The sequence below is a fragment of the Chiloscyllium punctatum genome, chromosome 17 (assembly GCF_047496795.1).
Source record: "Chiloscyllium punctatum isolate Juve2018m chromosome 17, sChiPun1.3, whole genome shotgun sequence".
NCBI lineage: Eukaryota > Metazoa > Chordata > Chondrichthyes > Orectolobiformes > Hemiscylliidae > Chiloscyllium > Chiloscyllium punctatum.
In genome coordinates this window covers 42176461-42199605 of record NC_092755.1, presented here as the reverse complement: position 1 = coordinate 42199605, position 23145 = coordinate 42176461, and the positions used below count along the sequence as shown (strand labels likewise).

At 42.4% G+C, this 23145-nt stretch overlaps 1 protein-coding gene across 4 annotated transcripts in view; it reads left to right on the top strand.

Annotated features, from left to right (window-relative positions):
* The window catches only part of med15 (mediator complex subunit 15), a 159164-nt gene that overhangs the window by 36796 nt on the left and 99223 nt on the right, over positions 1-23145 (top strand). For 2 of the 4 annotated variants that reach the window (XM_072587002.1, XM_072587000.1), the window contains exons 5-7: positions 575-769; positions 5193-5374; positions 11956-12171. In XM_072587002.1, the coding sequence (XP_072443103.1) occupies positions 575-769; positions 5193-5374; positions 11956-12171 (593 nt within the window). The remainder of the gene's footprint in view (positions 1-574; positions 770-5192; positions 5375-11955; positions 12172-23145) is intronic. The other 2 variants (XM_072587001.1, XM_072587003.1) reach the window with 2 other exon arrangements.

Sequence of the window (23145 nt, the reverse complement as noted above, 5' to 3'; positions counted from 1 at the left end):
GGTGCCTGGAGCGCATTGTCAGCAGAGGTGGTAGAGGCGGGCATGATGGCTTCATTTAAGATGTATCTAGACAGATGTATGAAGGGGCAGGGCGCAGTGGGATACAGATCCTTGGAAAATAGGTGACAGGCTTAGGTAGAGGATCTGAATCGGCGCAGGCTTGGAGAGCCGAAGGGCCTGTTCCTGTGCTATAATTTTCTTTGTTCATGGGTGGATAGAGTGAAAATGTTGGAACACATTGTAAAAATCATTGGCAAAAGAGCTAAAGGGGATATGAAGAAATTATTTTTGCAGAAGGAGTTTGATTAGAAATTATCTTGTAAACAGATTCAGTAGTAACTTTTGAAAGGAAATTGCGTAATTCTTGTTGGAAAAACTTTGCAGGATTGTTGTTAAAGAACAGGGATTGGGGCTCTTTGGGCAGCTCTTTCAAAGAATTGGCGCTGGCACAGTGGGGCCAAATGGCTGCTTTCTGTGCACTGTGATTCTTTGATTTACCTGATCTTTATTTGGGCATCTGCTTTTCATTAAAGAATTTAACAGAAGTTTTTTTTTCTGTTTCCCTCCCTCCTAGATCCAATGAACGCTTTGCAGAACTTGCAAGGTGGCCCTACGGGGAGCTCGAGTGGGATGATGGCCACTCGTACCCCCGGAGTGGCAGGTCTGGGACAATTGAATCAGTCAATGTCACATCCTGGACAGCCTCAGCCGGGTACGTCTGGAATGGTGCCTCACATGCCTGGTTTCCCGCCAAGCACGCAGCAGCAGTGTGAGTAGGATACAGACGTTGCAAAGTCCTGAAGTAGGCTGCACCTGTTTTATGGCAGTCACTGTCTCAATGTCTTTTCTGGGCGCTTTCCTTGCTAGACTATGCCGCTTGGCTTGAGTATTCCCTATACATGATACACCAGTTCCCTACACGGTTGCTTGGTAGCTATGTCTGGTTCTTGTCTGGGGTGGGATGGGGAAGTGGGAGGTGGAGAAAGATAGGCGGTGGTGTGGAGAATGTAACTTTGGAGGTGTCTGTTTCTTGGCTAGGAACTGCAACACAATAGTCTACTCAATAGGAAGGCTTGTAGAATAGTGTCTATGTTATATGGTTATTAAAATATACAGCTCCCTATTTGGGCCTTTCATTACCCTGAAGGTAGAGGAATCAAGTCCCCTGACTCCATGAAAGATCCCAACTAGTGTTACCAAGATGTTGAAATTGCTTTGCTTTTATTGTTATTTAGCCCAAAAAGGACACCCACCAAACTTCATCAATAAATGTAAAACTTAATTCGTTATGAATAAACTGGGTCTTTAACAAGTGAGAACGTGGATTATTAGCTGCAACAAAATGCCACTGCAGATAACCATATATAGCTTCCTACTGTTGTACTATCTAAAGCTCCAATAATCAGCTCTTTCTGCCTCTCACCCACCCCTACCCCATTTTCAGTCATAGATTTTTGGCTACACTACATTAAACGTATTGACCCTTTATGTTACCTCATTAAAAAAAACTCAAATCATGCTATCTTAATGCAATTTGTCTTTATCAGATTCATTTTTTCTATAATTAATCCATCCTTTTCCAAGGAATTGTTACTTTATCTCAGGTTATTAGTCCTAAAAGCTTTCCCACTACTGAAATTAAATTGACTGGTCTGTTATTTGTGCCTACATCATTCTTGAACAAGGGTGTAACATTTGTAATTCTCCAGCTATCTGGTACTAACCCTGCATCTCAGAAGAATTATGACAGGTAATTCCACAAATTTCACTCTTGCTTTACTCAGAATTTTGGGATGCATCCCATTTGGTCCCAGAAGCTTGCCAGTTTAAATATAATCTTTTAATGTTTTCATTTCCCATAAAAGATTTCTGGGCTCTCTGATATTAGTCTGTCCTGACCAGTTTTGTACCTCATGCTTTATTTTTACATCTTGCATATTTTCTTATTTTCCATCTGAACTTTTTATATTCAGCCTGGTTCTCACTTACATTATCAACCTGAATCTGTCATAGTTGCTCTTTTTCTACTTCTCTGTCATGATTTTCATCCAGGTAGCTCTGGATTTGGCTGCCCTAGCAATCACCTTCATGAGCCTCCTGGCCTGAGCTTCTACCTTGACTGTACCTGAATCTTCTCTTTTTAGGCAGCCTGGGTCATACCATTCTGGTCTGATCCCCATCTTTATTGGGATAATTAAAGTCCCCTTTTATAACTATAGTATTTGTACCTTTGTGTAATTTCGCTGCAAATGTAATGCTTTATATCATTTCCAGTTTATTAGTTGCCTGTAGAATTCTCCCAGTAGTGTATTGACACCTCTGTTGTATGTCATGTCTTGCCACTTGACCCCTCTCAGTAGGATTATCATATTCTCCTTAATCATTACGAGTGTCCTTCCTTTGCTTTCTTGCCCTGCATTTCCTGAATACCTTGAGACAGTTGTTGTGATCACATCCTTTTAAGATTGTTCGCCCATTGGTGTTGAGATTTCTTGTGGTCTCCATTCACTTACAAATAGGTGTTTACTAGATCATTTTTTGTTTTTGTGTAAGCAAAGCATTGTGCGTTTTGCTGGCACAAAAACAAAATGGGAAACGTGGCCCAAACACGGAATTTAAAGATAATATAAGATCCAAGGAAGGGGGATACAAAGTAGGCAAATAACATCAGACCTGCGGTTTGGAAGCAGCTTAGATTTCAACAAAGGAGTGCAAAGGGATTCATTTGGGGAGGTGAAGGTGGAAGGCATTGGGAGAGTACAATACAAGACTAAACTTGCAGGAAACATACAAACTGATTGTAAAAGCTTCTCTAACTATGCAAGGTGAAAAAGATTAAGACAAATTTAAATCCTTTACATTCAGTAACAGAACAAGTTTAACTGGGATCAAAAAGAATGGCAGATTTTTGTTCAGTCTTGACAAATATGAGACCAAAAATATTGAAGCACACAGGGCCTGATGAGAGGGAGGAACTGAAGGAAATCAATATTACTAGAGGAATGGGGTTGGGGAAATTGATGGTATTGAAGACTGAGAAATCCCCAGGGCCTATTAGTTTACTTCCCAGAATATTTAAGGAAGTGATCCTAGAAATGTTGCATGCATTGGTGGTCATCTGAGAATTTTTTAGACTCTGGAGCAGTCTTGGAGGATAGCTCATGTACCCCACCATTTAAAAAGGAAGTAGAGTGAAAATGAAATTATAGGCTGATTAGCCTGACAGCGTGAGTGGGGAAATGCCAGAGTCTGTTAGAAGAACTTGAGAGCAGAGCACTTGGATAACAGCACCAGAATTAGAAAGAGTGGGAGTGAGTTTACGTGGACTTTCCATATGCTTTTAGTAAAGTCCCACATAAGAGATTAGCATGCAAAACAGAAGTGCATGGGTTAGTGTCCTGACATGGATAGAAAACTTGTTAGCAAACAGGAAACAAATAGTAGGAATAAATGGGTATTTTTCCAAGTAACAGGCAGTGCCTTGTGGGGTACCATGGTGATCAATGCTTGGACTCCAGCTACTCATAATATAAGTGATTTAGAAGAAGGAACTAAATAGAATATATTCAAGCTTGCAGATGACACAAAGCTGAGTGGAAGAGTGAGCTGGGAGGAGAATTCCGAAATGCTTCATTGTGGTTAGGATGAGCTCAGTGAGTGCAAACATATCGCAGATGACATCTAAGGTGAATAAATGTGAGGTTGTCCACCTTGGTGGCAAAAACAAGAAGGCAGATCATTATCTGATTGATGATAGATTGGGAAAGGGGGAGGTGCAATGAGATCTGGGTGTTCTTGTACACCAGTCACTGAAAATAAGCACACAAGTGTGGCAGGCAGTGAAGAAGACAAATCGTTTGTAGGCCTTCATAGTGAGAGGACTTAAATACAAGCACAGGGATATCTTGTTGCAATTGTGCAGGGCTTTGGTGAGACCACACCTGGAGTATTATGTGCAGTTTGGTCTTCTTATCTGAGGAAGGATGTTCTGGCTCTGGAGGGAGTGCAGTGAAGGTTTACCAGACTGATTCCTGGGATGGCAGGACTGACATATGAAGAGATACTCAATTGGCTAGGATTGTATTCACTGAAGTTTTGAAGAATTAAAGAAGATCTCCGAGAAACAGATAAAATTCTAACAGGATGAGACAAGTTAAACACAGGAAGGATGTCCCAAATGACAGGGCAGTCCGTAACTAAGAATCCCAGTTTAAGGATAAGGGGTAGGCCATTTAGGACTGAGATGAGCAATGTCTTCATCCAGAGTGTGGTGAGACACATGGGAGCTACTTAGCTTCAAGCTTATAATGTTTATATTATGCAGAGACTTCCCTTCATTACACTGGAAGGACTAAACAAGTAGGAGTTTGTTACTTGACTATTGCCATTCAGTATGCTCGCTGTTCACCTCTGACCTCAACTCCGCATCGCCATCCAACTCCCATATCCTTTGATTCCCGTAAATTCCAGGAATTTATCGGTCTCCCGTCAGAGCATACTCATCCATTGGGCATCCACAGCCCTCTGCAGTAGAGAATTTGAAGATTCACAACCTTCTCAGGAAAAATATTTATCTTCATTACAGTCCTAAATGGCTGATTATTTACCCTCGGACTAGTTTTGATATCTCCTTCCAGACTGTTGATGTATTGGATACCACAGTGGAGCTGAAGAAGATTCAGCACAAGGGAGATGGACTTTAAGGATAATGTGGGTAACAGGCAAGCCTTGATTGTTCATTGGAGTTCCCTTGGCTTAGTCATAGTTATTTTTACTGAGTGACTGGTGAGGCACTCAAATCTGTCACACTTTTGAACTGGAGTCATAGGTACAAAGAACCATTTAGCACAGTTTGCAATTTTCAGTGCCTGTTGCATTTACATCACCTAATATTGTCCAGTATGTACCTCACCGTGTTTAGTGGAATGAACACAGGTCACTCTGTTATGTGAATGACCAACTTTACACCTTTGAGATTGTTAAATACTGAATTTGTAAAACCAGTTCAATATACAATACAGGAATTTTCACGAGCCACTGGAATGCTGTGCCTTGTTGGATTCCATCCCCATGACCTCTTGTGTGAGATACACTTTGCTTCAGTGAAGGACCAGTTGGATCCAGGGCGAAGCTCACACTTTGAGTGAGGGGGTTAAAGTTAACAGTGTTCTTTTATTAATCCAATCCTGCAGCCCAATTACAGATGCAGCAGATTGCCCAGCAGCAGCAGCAGCAGCAACAACAGCAACAGCAACAGCAACAACAGTTCCAGGCCCAACAAGTCGTGCAGCAGCAACAGCAACAGCAACAACAGTTCCAGGCACAGCAGCAGCAAATGATGAAACTTCAGATGCAGCAGCAGCAACAGCAGCAGGTAACAGGACTGGCTTATACCTGAATTGAATCCTGAATGCAAGTTGTAAACTACTTTATCACCTGCTGTCATCAAAGTTTCTCTCCTCTTCCCTCCTGTTCCAAAGTTACTGAGACATCTGAGCTTCAGTGGACATGAACCTTCTATGATTTGCCGCAGGCTATTTGATCATGTGAATTACTGTAGCCCAACTTATTGACTGCGTACGTGCATTTATCACCAAGTAAACTAAATACTGGGAGCAGCCAATCTGCCTGGCTTCTCGAACTCCTGACTCCACAACACCGACTGCATCCCTAGAATCCCCACTGCCACCTCAAACGATTAACTCAACACACCCCAGCATATAAGCTGTTGTCTTATGAGCTGTATTGATCATCTCGCAGTAACTCATCAGGGTAGCTGCCAGTCTTTCCGCTAAAGCAGTGAGCTTTGTATTGGGCAGGAGCCCACACTGATTTGATGAGATCTTGCCATCCTCTCATTTTTTAGAGAAATCCTGCTTCACTCACTTGATTAAAGTTGGGATTAGTAGCTGTGGTTAACAAGAGAATCCTTTAGTTGTTTTAAATCTGAAGTTATGCTCCCCCATGAGGATACTCATTGCAGAGTTACTATATTATCAAGAGCATTGCCAAAAATAATTTAGTAGAAAAGCAAAGTTAATGAAGATACTGGAAATCTGTTTTGAAAACTGAGCATGTTTGAAATATGTGGAGTTGTACAGATGCACAGCATGGAAACAGACCCGTCAGTCCAACTCGTCCATGCTGACCAGATATCCCAACCTAATCTCGTCCCATTTGCCAGCACTTGGCCCATATCCTTCTAAATCCTTCCTATTCATACACTAATCCTTTTAAATGTTGTAATTGTACCAGCCTCCACCACTTCCTCTGGCAGCTCATTCCATACACTCACCACCCTGTGAGTGAAAAGCTGCCCCTTAGGTCTCTACATTATCTTTACCCAGAGAACAGCCAGGGATTTCCTAAAGGCATGGCACTCATCCACAGATTCAATCAATAAGCACATCGACCTGGACCCAATATACCGGCCATTACAGCGGACAGCTGGAACTGACAACCGGAAGCGGCAGAGACAAACCACTATAAATGCCGGAGGAAACATCACAGAAGCACTTCACAGGAGGCTCCCAAGCACTGAGGATGTCACCTAGACAGGGGACGAAACGTCTGCAACACAAATTCCCAGCTCGGCGAACAGAACCACAACATTATCTTTCCACTCTCCCCTAAGCGTACGCCCTCTAGTTTTAAACTCCCCAATCCCATGGAAAATACTTTGTCTATTTATCCTATCCATGCCCCATATGATTTTATAAACCTCTATAAGATCACCACTCAACCTCCAGCACCCCAGGGAAAACAGCCCCACCCTATTCAGCCTCTCCCTATAGCTCAAATCCTCCTACCTTGGCAACATCCTTGTAAATCTTTTCTGAACCCTTTCAAGTTTCACAACATCTTTCTGATAGGAAGGAGACCAGAATTGCACACAGTAGGTCAAAAGTGGCCTAACCTACGACCTGCCCAGCCTCAACATGACCTCCCAACTACTGTACTCAATACTCTGACCAATAAAGGAAAGCATACCAAACGCCGCCTTCACTATCCTATCTACCTGTGACTCTACCTTCAAGGAGCTATGAACCTGCACTTCAATGTTCACCAACATTCCCTAGGACCTTACCATTAAGTGTATAAGTCCTGCTAAGATTTGCTTTCCTAACATACAGCACCTCGCATTTATTTAAATTAAACTCCATCTGCCATTCCTCAGCCCATTGGCCCATCTGATCAAGATTCCATTGTAATCTGAGGTAACATTTTTCACTGTCCACTACACCTACAATTTTGATGTCATCTGCAAAGTTACTAATTATAACTGCTATGTTCACATCCAAATCATTTATATAAATGAGGAAAAGTAGTGGACCCAGCACCGATCCTTGGGACACTCCACTGGTCACAGGCTCCAGTCTGAAAAACAACCCTCCATCACCACCATCTGTTTTCTACCTTTGAGCCAGTTCTGTATCCAAATGGTTAGTTATCCCTGTGTTCCATGAGATCTAACCTTGATCACCAGTCTCCCATGGGGAACCTTGTCAAACGCGTTACTGAAGTCCATATTTATCACGCCCATCACTCTGCCGTCATCAATCCTCTTTGTTATTTCTTCAAAAAACTGAATTAAGTTTGTGAGACATGATTTCCCATGCACAAAGCTATGCTGACTATCCTAATCTGTCCTTGCCTTTCCAAATACATGTACATCCTGTCCCTCAGGATTCCCTCCAACAACTCGCCCACCACTGAGGTCAGGCTCACTGATCTATGGTTCCCTGGCTTGTCCTTACCACTTTTTGTAAACAGTGGCACCACGTTAGCCAACCTCCAGTCATCAGCACCTCACCTGTGACTATCGATTCAAATATCTCAGCAAGAGGCCTAGAACTCCCTTCCCTAGCTTCCCACAGAGTTCTAGGATACATCTGATCAAGTCCTGGGGATTTATCCACCTTTATGCGTTTTAAGACATTCAGCACTTCTTCCTCTGTAATATGGATATTTCTCAAGATGTCACCATCCATTTCCCTCCATTCTATATCTTCTATGTCCTTCTCCACAGTAAACACTGATACAAATTACTCGTTTAGTATCTGCCCCACCTCCTGCAGCTCCACACAAAGATCACCTTGCTTATCTTTTAGGAGTCCTATTCTCTTCCTAGTTACCTTTTTGTCCTTAATGTATTTGTAAAAACCCTTTGGATTCTCGTTAACTCTATTTGCCAGAGCTATTTCATGTCTCCTTTTTGCCCTCCTGATTTCCCTCTTAAGTATATTCCTACTGCCTTTATACTGTTCGAAAGATTCACTTGTCTATCTTGTCTATACCTGACATATTAGATTAGATTCCCTACAGTGTGGAAACAGGCCCTTCGGCCCAACAACTTCACACCGACCCTCCAAAGAGTAACCCACCCAAATCCATTTCCCTCTGACTAATGTACCTTACACTATGGGCAATTTAACATGGCCAATCCACCTGAACTGCACATCTTTGGACTGTGGGAGGAAACTGGAGCACCCGGAGGAAACCCACACAGACATGGGAGACACAGGCAGTCACCTGAGGCTGGAATTGAACCTGGTACCCGGGTGCTGCGAGGCAGCAGTGCTAGCCACTGTGCCGCCCCTTCTTTTTCTTAACTAAACCCTCAATTTCTCTAGTCATCCAGCATTCCCTATACCCAAGTCTTTCCTTTCACCCTAACAGGAGTATACTGTCTCTGGATTCTAATTATCTAATTTCTGAAGGCTTCCCATTTTCCAGCCGTCCCTTTACCTGTGAACACCTACCCCAATCAGCTTTTAAAAGTTCTTGCCTAATACCATCAAAATTAGCCTTCCTCCAATTTAGAACTTCAATTTTTAGATCTGGTGCATCCTTTTCCATCACGATTTAAAACTAATAGAATTAGCTGGCCCCAAAGTGCTCCCCCACTGACCCCTCAGTCACCTGTCCTACCTTATTTCCCAAGAGTTTGTCAAGTCTTGCACCTTCTGTAGTAGGTACATCTGTATACTGAATCAGAAAATTTTCTTGTACACAGTTAACAAATTCTGCTCCATGTAAACCCTTAACACTATGGCAGTTCCAGTCTATGTTTGAATGTTAAAATCCCCACCCTATTATTCTTCCTGAAATTTCCTTATAAATTTGTTTCTCAATTTCCCAATGATTATTAGAGGGTCTATAATGCATTCCCAATAATGTGATCATCCCTTTCTTATTTTTTAGTTCAACCAAATACCTTCACTAGATGTATTCCCAGGAATATCCTCCCTCAGCACAGCTGTCATGCTATCCCTTATCAAAAATACCACTCCCACCTCCTCTCTTGCCTCCCTTTCTATCCTTCCTGTAGCATTTGTATCCTGTAACATTAAGCTGCCAGTCCTGTCTATCCTTTAGCCATGTTTCTGCAATTCCTAGGATGTCCCAGTCCTATTTTCCTAACCATGCCCTGAATTCATCTGCCTTCCCTATTAGACCTCTTGCATTGAAATAAATGCAGTTTAACTTATCAGTCTTGCCTTATTCTTTGCTTTGTCTCTTCCTTCCGTGACTGTTTGACTCGCTTCTGTTCTCAACTGTACCAGTCTCAAATTGATCTTTCCTCACTCCCTCCCTGGGTCCCATCCTCCCGAGCAGCTCTAGCGAATCTCCCTGGCAGTATATTAGTTCCCTTCCAAATCAGGTGCAATCGATCCTTCTTGTACAGGTCACTTTTACCTCAGATGAGATTCAAGTGACCCAAAAATGCGAATCCTTCTCCCATATACCAGCTCCTCAGCCACTCATTCATCTGCCCTAGCCTCCTATTTCTACCTTTACTAGCTCGTAGCACCAGGAGTAATCCAGATATTACTACCCTCGAGGACCTCCTTTTTAAATTCCTGCCTGGCTTTCTATATTGTCTCTTCAGAATCTCATCCTTTTCCCTTCTTATATCATTGGTTCCAATATATACAATATCCTTCTGCTGGTCCCTCTCCCCTCTGCGGAAATTCTGCACCATCTCTGAGATATCTTTGATCCTGGCACCTGGGAGGCAACTTACCATTCTGATATTTCACTGCTGGCCGCAGAAACGTCTGTCTGTCCTCTGACTAGAGAGTCCCCCTAACACATTTGATTGCTTGGAACCTGACATACCCGTCATTGCATTAGAGCCAGTCTCAGTATCAGAAACTTGGCTATTCATGCTATATTCCCTTAAGAATCCATCACCCGCTACATTTTCCAAAATAGTGTACTTGTTTGAAATGGGGATAGCCACAGAAGACTCCTGCACTGCCTGCCTACCTCTCCTGCCTTTCCTGGAGTTAACCCGTCTATGTGACTGTATCTGCAGCTTTTCTCCCTTCCTATAACTGCCATCCATCACTCCCCCTTGTTTTTGTAAATTCCTCATTGCCTGTAACTGTCCCTCCAACAGTTAGGACGATTCGCAACCAACAACATTTATTGCAGATATAATCCTCAGTAACAAGTAAACGCTCTCAAAACTCCCACATCTGACAAGAAGAGCATATCCCTCTGCGAAAGGCCATTTTGCTCCTTCCAATCTGCAGACCCAGAAAATAGCACTGTGTCATTGCTCTACAAAATACTGCTCCAAAACAGGCTAACTTGATATTTATGGCTTATATTTTTAAAATTTAATCAAGCGACATATCTCAATAAAACATATAATCAAGAAAGAGCCCACTCTATTCACTATTGTAGATTTACAGAAAGGCTACACTTCAGATTAGACACTTATCTGTTTCTGTGTGACCTCTCCGAAACATGTTCCTGCAAGATCAGTTGTGAATTTCGCTATTTACATTTTCCTAGATGCACTGCGATGTCCAGCGACACATGAATTCAAACAGCAAAGGCAGTAACTGTGCAGATTCACTGCTGTGTCACTTAGCAATGTGAGTTTCTTTCTCTCGCTCTCCTCTGACCATGGGCTGCCTATTGTCTGTCCTACTCCCTTTTAAAAGTGCCGTTGTTTTAATTTTTTTTCTCCAAAAGTTCCAAAAAAATGCAAAGGCGTATAAAACAGTAATTGCTGCTCCTAGAATTCGAGGAAATCACCTCCAACACCTAAAGTACCTCAAAAAAGGAGCAGCTATTGCAGCCACAAACTTTTCCCGTCCTCTATCTTGGATTACCTAGAACATTGACTTAAATTTGTGACTTGAGGAAAATTTGCTATTGGAATAATTTGTGCAGAGAGAAGCAGACAACTGGAAGAGTTTGAAGGAAGAAAAGAGGCAGAAAAGCTGGAGAGAATGAGGAAGGAAATGTGATAGGGGGAAAAATAAGGCAGATTAAATGACAGATGGGATGACGATGCAAGACCAAAGGAGAGAATAACACAACAGGTCTGTCATAATAATGGGACACAGTACCAGTGGGGACAGGTCTGTCAGAACTAGGATACAGTCCTGGTGGGGACAGATGTGTCAGAAACAAGGATATAGTCCTAGTGAGGACAGGTCTGTCATAACTGGGATACAGTAATGGTGGGATAGGTCTATCACACCACTGGGGTACAGTAATGGTGGGGAAAAAATGAAGACTCCAGATGCTGGAGTCAGAGTTGGAAAGTGTGGCACTGGAAAAGCACAGCAGTTCAGGCAGCATCCAAGGAGCAGGAGAGTTGACACTTCAGGCATGAGCCCTTTGTCAGGAATGGTGGGGACAGGTTTGTCACACTCTGGGATATAGTACTGGTTAGGGCATATCTGTTTCTGTATAACATGTGTCCAGTACTGGTGGCGATGGATCTGTCACTGTGTAAAATTGGATAATGGTGCTGGTGGTAAAAAAGATAGGTCTGTCACTTGTAACATTGGGGCACAGTTGTGGATGCAACCCTGAAGTGTGGTGCTGATGGATGCAGGCAGATCTGTCACTTGTGTAACAATGCATTAAGTTAACTTTTCTGAGCTTGTATAATAGCTTAATGATATTTTAATTCTCATTCTGTCACAGAGGTTAATTCAACAGCAACTGCAGCAGCAGCAACAACAACAGATCCAACTCCAGCAGCTTCAACAGTTGCAGTCTCAAACACCATCTCAGCTGGTGCCTCAGTCCCAGTCTCAGCCCATGGTTACTCAGGTGCCGGGCCAGATGTCAGGCCAGGTTTCCATGTCTTCATCCTTAACACAGCAGCAGCCACCAATGAAGCTTCAACCTCTGCACCAGGTATATAGCCTGTCATTTCTAAGCAACTGTCATGTTATGAACATTTCCTCAGCTAGATGGACCTTCAATGTATGCTGGATAATTTATTTACATTAGAATTTATAACAGTGGAGTGAAGTTAGTTTAGAACATTACAGTGCAGTACAGGCTCTTTAGCCCTTGATGTTGCCCTGACCTGAGGAACCAATCTGAAGCCCATCTAACCTACACTATTCCATTCTTGTCCATAAGCCTATCCAATGACTATTACTCTCGCTCCTATCCAGAATTACCTTTGCTATCCTTTCCTCTACATCTCTGGAACTATTTGGAGGCCTTTAGAAAACTCCTAACAAGATGACTTCTCCTTTTCTGTTTCTAACCTCAGCCCATACTACCTCAGTAGAGAAGTCCTCAAATGTCCTTTCTGCAACCGTAATATTGTCCTTGACTAACAGTGCCACATCTCCCCCTCTTTTACCGTTTCCTCTGTTCTTACTGAAACATCGAAATCCCGGAACCTGCAATAACCATTACTGTCCCTGCTCTACCCATGTCTCTGAAATGGCCACAGCATCGAAATACCATTCTGCAAGTTCACCCACCTTATTCCAGACGCTCCTGGCATTGAAGTTGACACACTTCAAACCAGCAGCTTGCCTGACGGTGCATTCTTGCAATCTTGAAACCTTAGTTCTGACTTCACTGCTCTTATCCTCCCGTATACTTTAACTATAATTTCGGTTCCCATCCCCCTGCTGAATTAGTTTAAACCCACCTAAAGAGCGTTAGTATATATATACCCCTCTGGTTCAGGTGAAGACCATCCTGTTTATAGAGATCCCACCTACCCCAATTATCCAGGAATCCAAAACCCACCCTCTTGCACCATCCCTGTAGCCACGTGTTCAACTCCTCTCTCTCTCTCTCTCCCTATTCCTCGCCTCACTAGCACATGGCACAGGCAACAAACCAGAGACAACAACTCTGTTCGTCCTAACTCTAAGCTTCCATCCTATCTCCTTGAATTTTTGCCTTAAATCCCCATCTCTCTTCCTACCTACATCGTTGGTGCCTATGTGGACTACAATTTGAGGCCGCTCCCCCTCCCCCTTAAGCATCCAAAAACACCATCAGAGACATCACGAACCCTGGCACCTGGGAGGCGACACACCAACCGTGAGAGTGTCTCGTTCCCACAGAACCTCCTATCTGTCCCAGTAACTATGGAGTCCCCAATGACTAATGCACTGCTCCTCTTCCCCCTTCCCTTCTGAGCAATAGAGATAGACTGTTGTGTCACAGACCTGTGCCCCGTGCCTTACCCCGGTAAGTCAGCCCGCACAACAGTATCCAAAACAACATACTTGTTGATGAGGGAAATGGCCACAAAAGATCCCTTCACTGCCTGCCAGTTCCCTTTCCATCCCCTGACAGTAACCCATCTACCTTCTTCTTTTACCTGAGGTGTGACTGCCTCCCTGTAACTCCTCTCAATAGCCCCCTCCACCCCCCGAATGATCCAAAGTTCATCCAGCTCCAGCTCTAGTTCTCTAGTGCGATTTTCGAAGAGCTGGAGTTGGGTGCACTTCTCACAGATGCAGCCTGCAGGGGTGCTGCTGTTGACTCTTACCTCCCACATTCTGCAGGAGGAGCATTCAACTGTCCTAACCTCCATTCCCACTATTCTAAATTCCCAACAAGACTACTGAGAAACTAAACAAAAAAATCACCAGAAAGCAGTATGCTAGACTGCCACAGGAAACTAGTAATGAATCAGGATTCAGGATGCTCAAAAGTAAATGTAAATGAAGAAAATAATTGCAGTATAGAGTGACAAGTTCCCAGGGTCAAACGGTTTTCAGGTGGGTTCGAAAGGAAGTAAGTGAGAATATTGCAGATACCCGAGCTCTCACCTTCCAAAGTTCTCTTGGTTCACGAGCCCTTGTTTGCATTGGGAAAGTGCATAGGTTATTCCAATATTTAAGAAAACTGAGAGAGAGAGAGAAGCCAGGGAATTAAACACCAGTTCACCTAACATCTGTTAGGTGACCCTAATTAATAATAGATTGACTGAACATCTCAACAATTATTGGCTAGTCAAAGACAACCCTGTGCATTAATACAGACCAGGTCATTTCTGATAAATATGACGAATTTTTTTGAAGGTGTGACTAAAGTAGTGATCAGAAGAATGTCTGTGAATGATGTTTATACAGACTTTTAGCATTGCATTTTTATAGAGCTCCTCATAAAAGATTGTAATGAAAGTTAAAGCTCAAGCAATTGAAGGGAAATTAATGTCCTGGGTTGGGATTTGGCTGAATAGTGAAGACAGAGAGTTGGGATACTGGATTGTGGTACCCCAAAAGGGTCTTTGATTGGGGCACAACAACTCAACATATTTATTAATGACTTGGATGATGGGATAGCAAGCCACATGCCCAAATATGACAATGACGCAAAGATGTAAGCACAAATTTAGAGTAATTGGTAGAAGATTTAAAGGGCACTTAAGGACAAGTGTTTTCACTCAGAGGGTTTTCAGTGTCCAGAATTCATTCACAGTCTGGAGGTTCAGGTAGAAACGTTCAACTTGTATAAAAGAACATGGATATGAGCTGAGATGTTGCCAGGAGCTCGGCAGCAATATTAGAATGGACAGCTAGTTTATACAGCCAGCACAGGCACAATGACCTCTTTGTTGTTTTGGTGGTTTTGTCAATGATGAAAACATAAGACTATAAATAGATACTGATAGCTTAAAGAATGTGGCAAATAGATTTTGATCTAGCTAAATGTGAAGTCCAAAGGTCCAAGCTAAAAAGTTTAGAACTGGGTATTTTATAAATTGTGAAACCTGCTAACATTAGTAACCCAAAGTGAATCAGGGATCCAGTTACAGAGATTATCATGTACTGGATAGGCCTTTACATCTAGAGGACTAGACTGCAGTAACTACCCAAAGCCCTGGCAAGACCACAGCTGGGAGCAGTTCTTGGTATCAGAATTTAGAAAGGGGGTATTGCATAGATTTATTCAAATGATGTCTGGACTCTGTGTTAAGTTATGAGGCAAGATTGTGCAAAGCATTCTCTGTAATTTAGAAGGTTAAGAGATTTCTCTTCAGGGAGGCGCAAACAATATTATGCCTACCGTTTTTGTGTTGGAAAAGAAGAAATAAATGTGAGGAAGAAGAAGGTAGGTTGAAGGTAATAATTAATTTTTGCAGTTTGTAAATTTTTGTAAGTATTTTTACCAAAACAATTTGTCATTTAGTTGATGTTTTTGGAATAAATATAATTTCAGACATGAGAATCATAGGAACTCATGAGTTTTGTTTATGGTGAGCAGTTCACTGTGAGCTCTGGAGAAAGTTGCTGAGCATTGGTGAGAGTGTTGTGTGATGAGTAAGGAAGGTCAGGATCTCTGAATATGCCCTTGATATTTGCTCACTGTACGAAATAACAGATGAAAGTCTTGGAGCAGGCTTTCTGATCCCCTGAGGTAAACAGGTAGTTCGGAAGTGTCCTGTGGCAATTCCTCTCAAACAGGTACTCAGGTTTGGGTACAGTTGAAGGGGATAGTCTCTCAAAAGAAAATATAAGAGGCAGTCAGATCGTGGGCACTAAGAATGAATCTCCTGTCAGGCAGGGTTGACAAAATTAAAAAGAATAATTGTTATAGGAGACTCTTCTGTCAAGGGCACAGAAAGGAAATTCTCTGGCAGTGAATGTGAATCTAGGAGAGCATGTTGCTTTCCTGGTGCCAAGATTAAGGATGTCTCTCAACATTTGAAGAATATTGTTAAAAGGGAGAAAGAAGCCTGCAGTTGTTGTCCTCATTGGTAGGAACCAATGTGTACAATACTTCCAAATAAGTATAATCTGGAACTATAACCTGGTATTGTGTGATTTTTTAACGTTGGTAGAAGCAATATAGTTAGGGAAAAGGTTAAGGCTTTACAGAATGATTATAAGAGGTTAGGTAGAAGATTTTAAAAAGAGAACCTCTCAGTGACAAGTTTGAATGAGGGAAGGAGTACAAAAATAAAGGAGATAAATCAGTGGCCGAAGAGGTGGTGTAATGTTCAGGAATATTGGGACCATTGGGATCATTGGGACCTCTTCTGGGGCAGAAAAGTGCTGATCACAAGAGATGGGTTTCACCTGAACTGAAAATGGAGCAATATCGTGGGGGTGAGATTTCTGTTAAGTATGACTATAAACTATTAGCAAGATGGGGTGGAGGGATCTAAGTAGGTGGGTAAATACAGAGGAACCTTGATTATCCAAATATCAATTATCCGAATATCGATCCATAGGCGAAATTGCATCAAGGACCTGTTTCCAACACTGATTGTGTCTTTTGTTTACGGCGATTAAAAGTGAACTCAGCTCACAGAAATGCTGCCGAGAACAGTCCTGGACTGATGGGAGCCCAGGCACCATCTCCAAATGACTCACCTCCCACCCTCTCGCCCCACACATGGAGTTGGGGGGGGGGTGGGGGCGGTGTGGCGGGATGGGGGTATTGTTAGATAGGGGTGCAGTGTTGGATGGAGTTTGGGAGAGGGTGGAGGGGTGAACGGGGTCAGTGTTGAACAGGGTTGGGGGGTGGGTGGGGGGGTGTCTGGGGTGGAGGTGCACAGGGGAGGGTGTTGGATGGGTATGGGGGGGGGGGGGATGAGGGAAGCAGGTGTGCGGGGTCTCGCATGCGGTGTGCTGCTGTCTGATAGAGAGTGGAGTTAACAGAAAACTCCGAGCCCCAGAAGAAAGGCATTGAATCAATTAACCCGAATAATCAATTATCCGAACAAAATACTGCCTGCCCATCTCGTTCAGATAATCGAGGTTCCCCTGTAGATAGATGAGGATGATTCTGAATCTGAAAAGAACGAGTTGATTAGAAAAGACAGGCAAGAGCAAGTCAGAAAATGAAGTAACTCTGAAGAATGAATTGCATTTATTTCAATGCAAGGGGTCTTACAGGTAACGCTGATGAACTCTGAGCATGTTTGGGAATGTGGGATTGGGACGTAATAGCTATTACCTGAGGGATGGACAAAACTGGCAGCTCAAAATTCCAGGATTCAGATGCTATAAGAAGGGTAGAAAGAGAGACAAAAGAGGAGGGGGACTGGTGTTTTTGATAAAGGAATACATTACTGCTGTAACCAGGCAAGTTGTTTCTGAAAAATCGTGCAGTGAAAGTATATGGATTGAAATTAGAAATAAGAAAAGAATGATCCCCTTGATAGGATTGTACTGTAGACCCCCCAATGATCAAAGGGAAATTGAGGATTGAATACGTAAACAGATTTCAGATATTCATAAGAGTAATAAGGTTGTAATAGTAGGTGATTTTAATTTTCCAAGCATTGTCTGTAACCACCACAGTGTCAAAGGTTGAGATGGTGAAGAATTTGTTAAATGTGTTCAAGATTTTTTTCTTTATCAATATGTAAATGTTCTTATTAGAGAAGGAGCAAAACTTGACCTTCTCTTGGGCAGGGTAAGTGACTGAAGTGATGGTGGGGGAACACTTTGGATCTAGTGATCATAATTCTATTTGTTTTAAAATAGTTATGGAAAAGGATAATCCTTCCGCAAATTTTAAAGTTTTTAATTGGACTAAGGCAAATTTTAATGCTATGAGACAAGAAGTTTTAAAAGTTGATTAGAGTAGACTGTTCACAGGGATGTCTGATTAATAGGAGGCTTTCAATGTGCAATAATGAGAGTTCAGAGTCATTATGTTAGAGTGAAAGGTAAAGCTGGTAGGATTAGAAAACAATGGATCAGTAAAGATATTGAGGTTATAATCAAGAAAAGACAGGAATCAAATATTAGATATGGACATGTAGTTCAAATGAATCTCTTGAACAATATAAAGAATTTCTTAAGAGGGAGATCAGGAAGGCAAAGAGATAACTGACGGATAAGATTAAGGATGATCCAAAGAGATTTTTCAGGTATATTAAAAGCGAAAGAACAACTAGACAGAGAGAGTAGTGCTCTTAAAGATCAAAGAGATCATCCTTGTTTGAATCTCAGGAGGTGGCAAAGATATTAAATGAATATTTCTCGTCAGTTTTTACTTTAGAGAAAGAAATGGAGGCTCGAGAACACAGGGAAGTAAATATTGATGTTTTGAAAACTGTTCACATTACAAAAGGGGAAGTTTTGGAGGTCTTAGAAACTATAAAGGTGGACAAGTCTTGGGGACATGATTTAATGTATCCCAGGACGTTGTGGGAGGTTAGGAAGGGAAGTGCAGGGCTCCTTGCAGAAATATTTGTATCTATAAGTATGGGTGAGGCGTCGGATGACTGGAGAGTGGCTAATGTTGTGCCTTTGTTTAACAAGAGAAGTAAGGAGAAGCCTAGCAACTATAGACCTGTGAGTTTGACTTCGGTGATGGGTAAATTGTTGGAGAGATTCTGAAAGGTAGGATTTATATGGGGGATTCGGAGAGCCAAAGAATGATTAGGGATAGTCAGCATGATTTAGTGCAAGAGAAATCATGTCTCACAAACTTGGTTGAGTTTTTTGATGAAGTAACCAAGAAGATTGTTGAAGGTAGAGTGGTGGATATTGTTGACTTGGACTTCAGTACAGCTTTTGACAAGATTCCGCATAGTAGACTAATTAGTAAAGTTAGATTACATGTGATTCAGGGTGAGCTTGCCAGTTGCATACAAAATTGGCTTAACAACAGAGACAGAGGGATGATGGAAGATTCTTTTTCGGACTGTTGGCATGTTCCCAGTGGTGTTCCACAGGAATTGGTGTTGGGCCCACCTTTGTTTGGCACTTATATAAATAATTTAGATGAGAATATAGAAGTCATGGTTTGTAAGTTTGCAGATGACACCAAAATTGGTGGTATGGTGGACAGTAAAGAAAGTTATCTAAGGTTACAGAGAGATCATGATCAATTAGGACAATAGGCTGAGGAGTGGCAGATTAAGTTTAATTTGGACAAATGCAAGGTATTGCATTTTGGTAAAACAAACAAGGGCAGAACTTAAGCAATTAAAAGTAGAGTCTTGGGTAGTGTTGTAGAACAGAGAGACCTAGGGGTTCAGGTCCATAATTCTTTAAAGTTTGCATCTCATGTAGACAGTGTGGTTAAGAAGGTGTTTAGCACACTTACCTTCATTTCTCAGACCTTTTGAGTATAAGAGTTAGGATGTCATGCTGAGGTTGTACAGGAAGTTGGTGAGGCCTCATCTGGAGCACTCTGTCCAGTTCTGGTTACCCTGTTATAGGAAGGATGTTATTAAGGTAGCGAGGGTTCAAAAAAAATTTACAAGGATGTTGCCAGGAATGGAGGGTTTGAGTTATAAGGAGAGGCTGGATAGGCGAGGACTTTGTTTCACTGGAGCAAAGGAGGTTGAGAGGTAACCTTAAAAGTTTATAAAATCATGAGGGCTATAAATAAGATGAATTGGTGGTGCATTTTCCATCAGATGAGGGATTTCAAGACTAAAGGGGATATATAAGTGAGAGGAGAGAGATTTGAAAAAAACAAGAGGGGCAATTTCTTTACACTGTGTACACTGTGTTTCATGTGTGGAATGATTTTCCAGAAGAAGTGATGGATTTGGGTACAGTTACACTGTTTGAAAGACGTTTGGATAAGTACATGAATCAGAAATGTCTGGAGGAATATGGACCAAGCGCAGACTAGTTTAGTTTGGAATTATGTTCGTGATGGACTAAAGGTTCTGTTTCCATGTTGTATGATTATGATATTTTGCATACCATGGAAAATTGAGGTGACTTTTGTTTATTATCTTAGGATGTTGAGTATACAATCCAAATGAACACCACAGGGCAAAGGGCAATTGTAAATGTGCATAACTCTGGTCTTGTACTCCTTGTGAAATTAGATCTACAACCTAGACCATTTATTTTTAAATTGAGTTTAATCCATAGTGTTAATTGAAGCTTCACCCTGGGGTCAATTTACAAATATACTTTAACCTCAGATAATAACAGTTTATTTTGCACATTAGGTGCTTTTTGGTGCAAGATCAGAAAAACAGTAATATCTTCATTTTATTTAGCAGGTCAAAGTCAGTAAATGGATAGCCATCCCAGTGCTGGGCTACTGTTCCTCTGAACTTTGCATCCTCACTTCTGTGCACTGGAATGTATCAAAATTATGGTAGTAATAAAAGTTTATGTCTGTATGTACAGAACAGATGTCAGTTTTAAATCAAACGTTATTGTCCCTGTAGTTTTCAGTGATGTGGTGCTCTCTACTTCAGTCGAACATGCAAGCCACAGATCCTATATTTTCTTTCTTGTTTTTATCTTTGTTGCATGAATACATAGGAGTTGGCCATTCAGCCCCTTCTGCCTGCTTCGGCATTGTAGATCATAGTTGATCACCTGCTTCAATGCCATATTCCCTGATGTAATTAGTAACAAGGAATCTATCAACTCCTTGAGTTTCAATCAGTGAGCTTTTACAGTCCCCTGTGATAGAGAATTAGAATACAGAACATAGAACATTACAGCGCAGTACAGGACCTTCAGCCCTTGATGTTACACTGACCTGTGGAACCAATCTGAAGTCCTATCTATCCTATGCTGTTCCATTTTCATCCATATGTTTATCCAATGGCCATTTAAATACCCTTAAAGTTGGTGAGTCTACCACTGTTGCACACAGTGTGTTCCATGCCCCTACTACTCTCTGAGTAAAGAAACTACCTCTGACATCTGTCCTATATCTAACACCCCTTAATTTAAAGCTATGTCCCCTCACATTAGCCATCACATTCCAAGGAATAAAGCTCTCACTGTCCACCTTACCTAACCCTTTGATTATCTTATATGGCTCAATTAAGTCACCTCAATCATCTTCTCTAGCGAAAACAGCCTCAAGTCCCTCAGTCTTTACTCATAAGACCTTCTCTCCATACCAGTCAACATCCTAGCAAATCTCTTCTGAACCCGTTGCAAAGCTTCCCCTTGGACATGAGAGTCCTGGCTGCCTCTACTGCCAGATCAAAGCCACCTGCCAACTGAAGGAAGAATGCCTCATCTTTATGGGCTCTGACAGCATTCCAGCAATTGTACTAAAAACTTGTGCTCCAGAGCTTGCCACTGCCATAGCCAAACTGTTCCAGTACAACTACAATACTGGCATCTATCCAACTATTTCTGATTAGATTACTTACAGTGTGGAAACAGGCCCTTCGGCCCAACAAATCCACACCGACCCTCTGAAGAGCAACCCACCCAGACCCATTCCCCTTCATCTAACACAACGGGCAATCTAGCATGGTCAATTCACCTAACCCGCACATGTTTGGACTGTGGGAGGAAACTGGAGCACCCGGAGGAAACCTACGCAGACACGGGGAGAATGTGCAAACTCCACACAGTCAGTTGCCTGAGATGGGAATTGGATCCGGGTCTCTGGCGCTGTGAGGTAGCAGTGCTAACCACTGTGCCACCGTGCCACCCACTATGTGGATAATTGCTCTGGAATGTCCTATACACAAAAAGCAGGACATACCTAATCCAGCCAATTTCAGTCCTATCTACCTTCAGTTACCAGCAAAGTGATGGAAGGTGGCAGGCTCATCGGTAAGTCCTGCTGCACCACAGTGCCAGGGACCCAGGTTCAATTCATGCCTTGAGCAACAGTGTATGTGGAGTTTTCACATTCTCCCCGTGTCTGCATGGGTTCTGTCAAGGTAGTTTGGTTTCCTCCCAAAGATGTGCAGGCGCTTTGGATTAGCCATGGTAATTACAGGGATACAGTGGGTGGGTGGGATGCTCTTTGGAGGCTCAATTAAACACAATGGACCAAATGGCCTCAAATGCACTCTAGGGATTCTATGGTTCTAGGTAAAATATCTGCTCAGCAACACCAGCTTACTGATGCCCAGTTTGAGTACTATCTACAAGATGCTCTCTTAGAGAGAATTGTAAGGGATAGGATTTATGAACATCTGGATAGGAATAATGTGATCAAGGATAGTCAGCATGGTTTTGTGAAGGGCAGGTCGTGGCTCACAAACCTTATTGAATTCTTTGAGAAGGTGACTAAGGAAGTGGATGAGGGTAAAGCAGTAGATGTGGTGTATATGGATTTTAGCAAGGCGTTCGATAAGGTACCCCATGGCAGGCTAATGCAAAAACTACGGAGGTATGGCATTGAGGGTGCATTAGAGGTTTGGATTAGGAATTGGCTGGCTGGAAGGAGACAGAGGGTAGTAGTTGATGGTATAGGTTCATCTTGGAGCGCAGTTACTAGCGGTGTTCCACAAGGATCTGTTTTGGGACCATTGCTGTTTGTCATTTGTATAAATGACCTGGAGGAGGGGCTTGAAGGCTGGGTGAGCAAGTTTGCGGATGACACGAAAGTCGGTGTAGTTTTGGATAGCGAAGAAGGATGTGGCAGGTTACAGCGGGATATAGATAAGTTGCAGAGCTGGGCAGTAAGGTGGCAAATGGAATTCAATGTAGCTAAGTGTGAAGTCATTCACTTTGGTAGGAGTAACAAGAAGATGGATTACTGGGCTAATGGTAGACTACTTGGTAGTGTGGATGAGCAGAGGGATCTTGGTGTCCATGTACACAGATCTTTGAAAGTTGCCACCCAGGTAAATAGTGCTGTGAAGAAGGCATATGGTGTACTGGGCTTTATTGGTAGAGGAATTGAGTTCCGGAGTCCTGAGGTCATGTTGCAGTTGTGTAAGACTCTGGTGTGGCCTCATCTGGAGTATTGTGTACAGTTTTGGTCGCCATACTATAGGAAGGATGTGGAGGCATTGGAACGAGTGCAGAGGAGGTTTACCAGGATGTTGCCTGGCATGGTAGGAAGATCGTATGAGGAAAGGCTGAGGCACTTGGGGCTTTTCTCATTGGAGAAAAGAAGGTTTAGGGGAGATTTGATAGAGGTGTACAAGATGATTAGGGGTTGAGATAGGGTTGACAGTGAGAACCTTTTTCCGCGTATGGAGTCAGC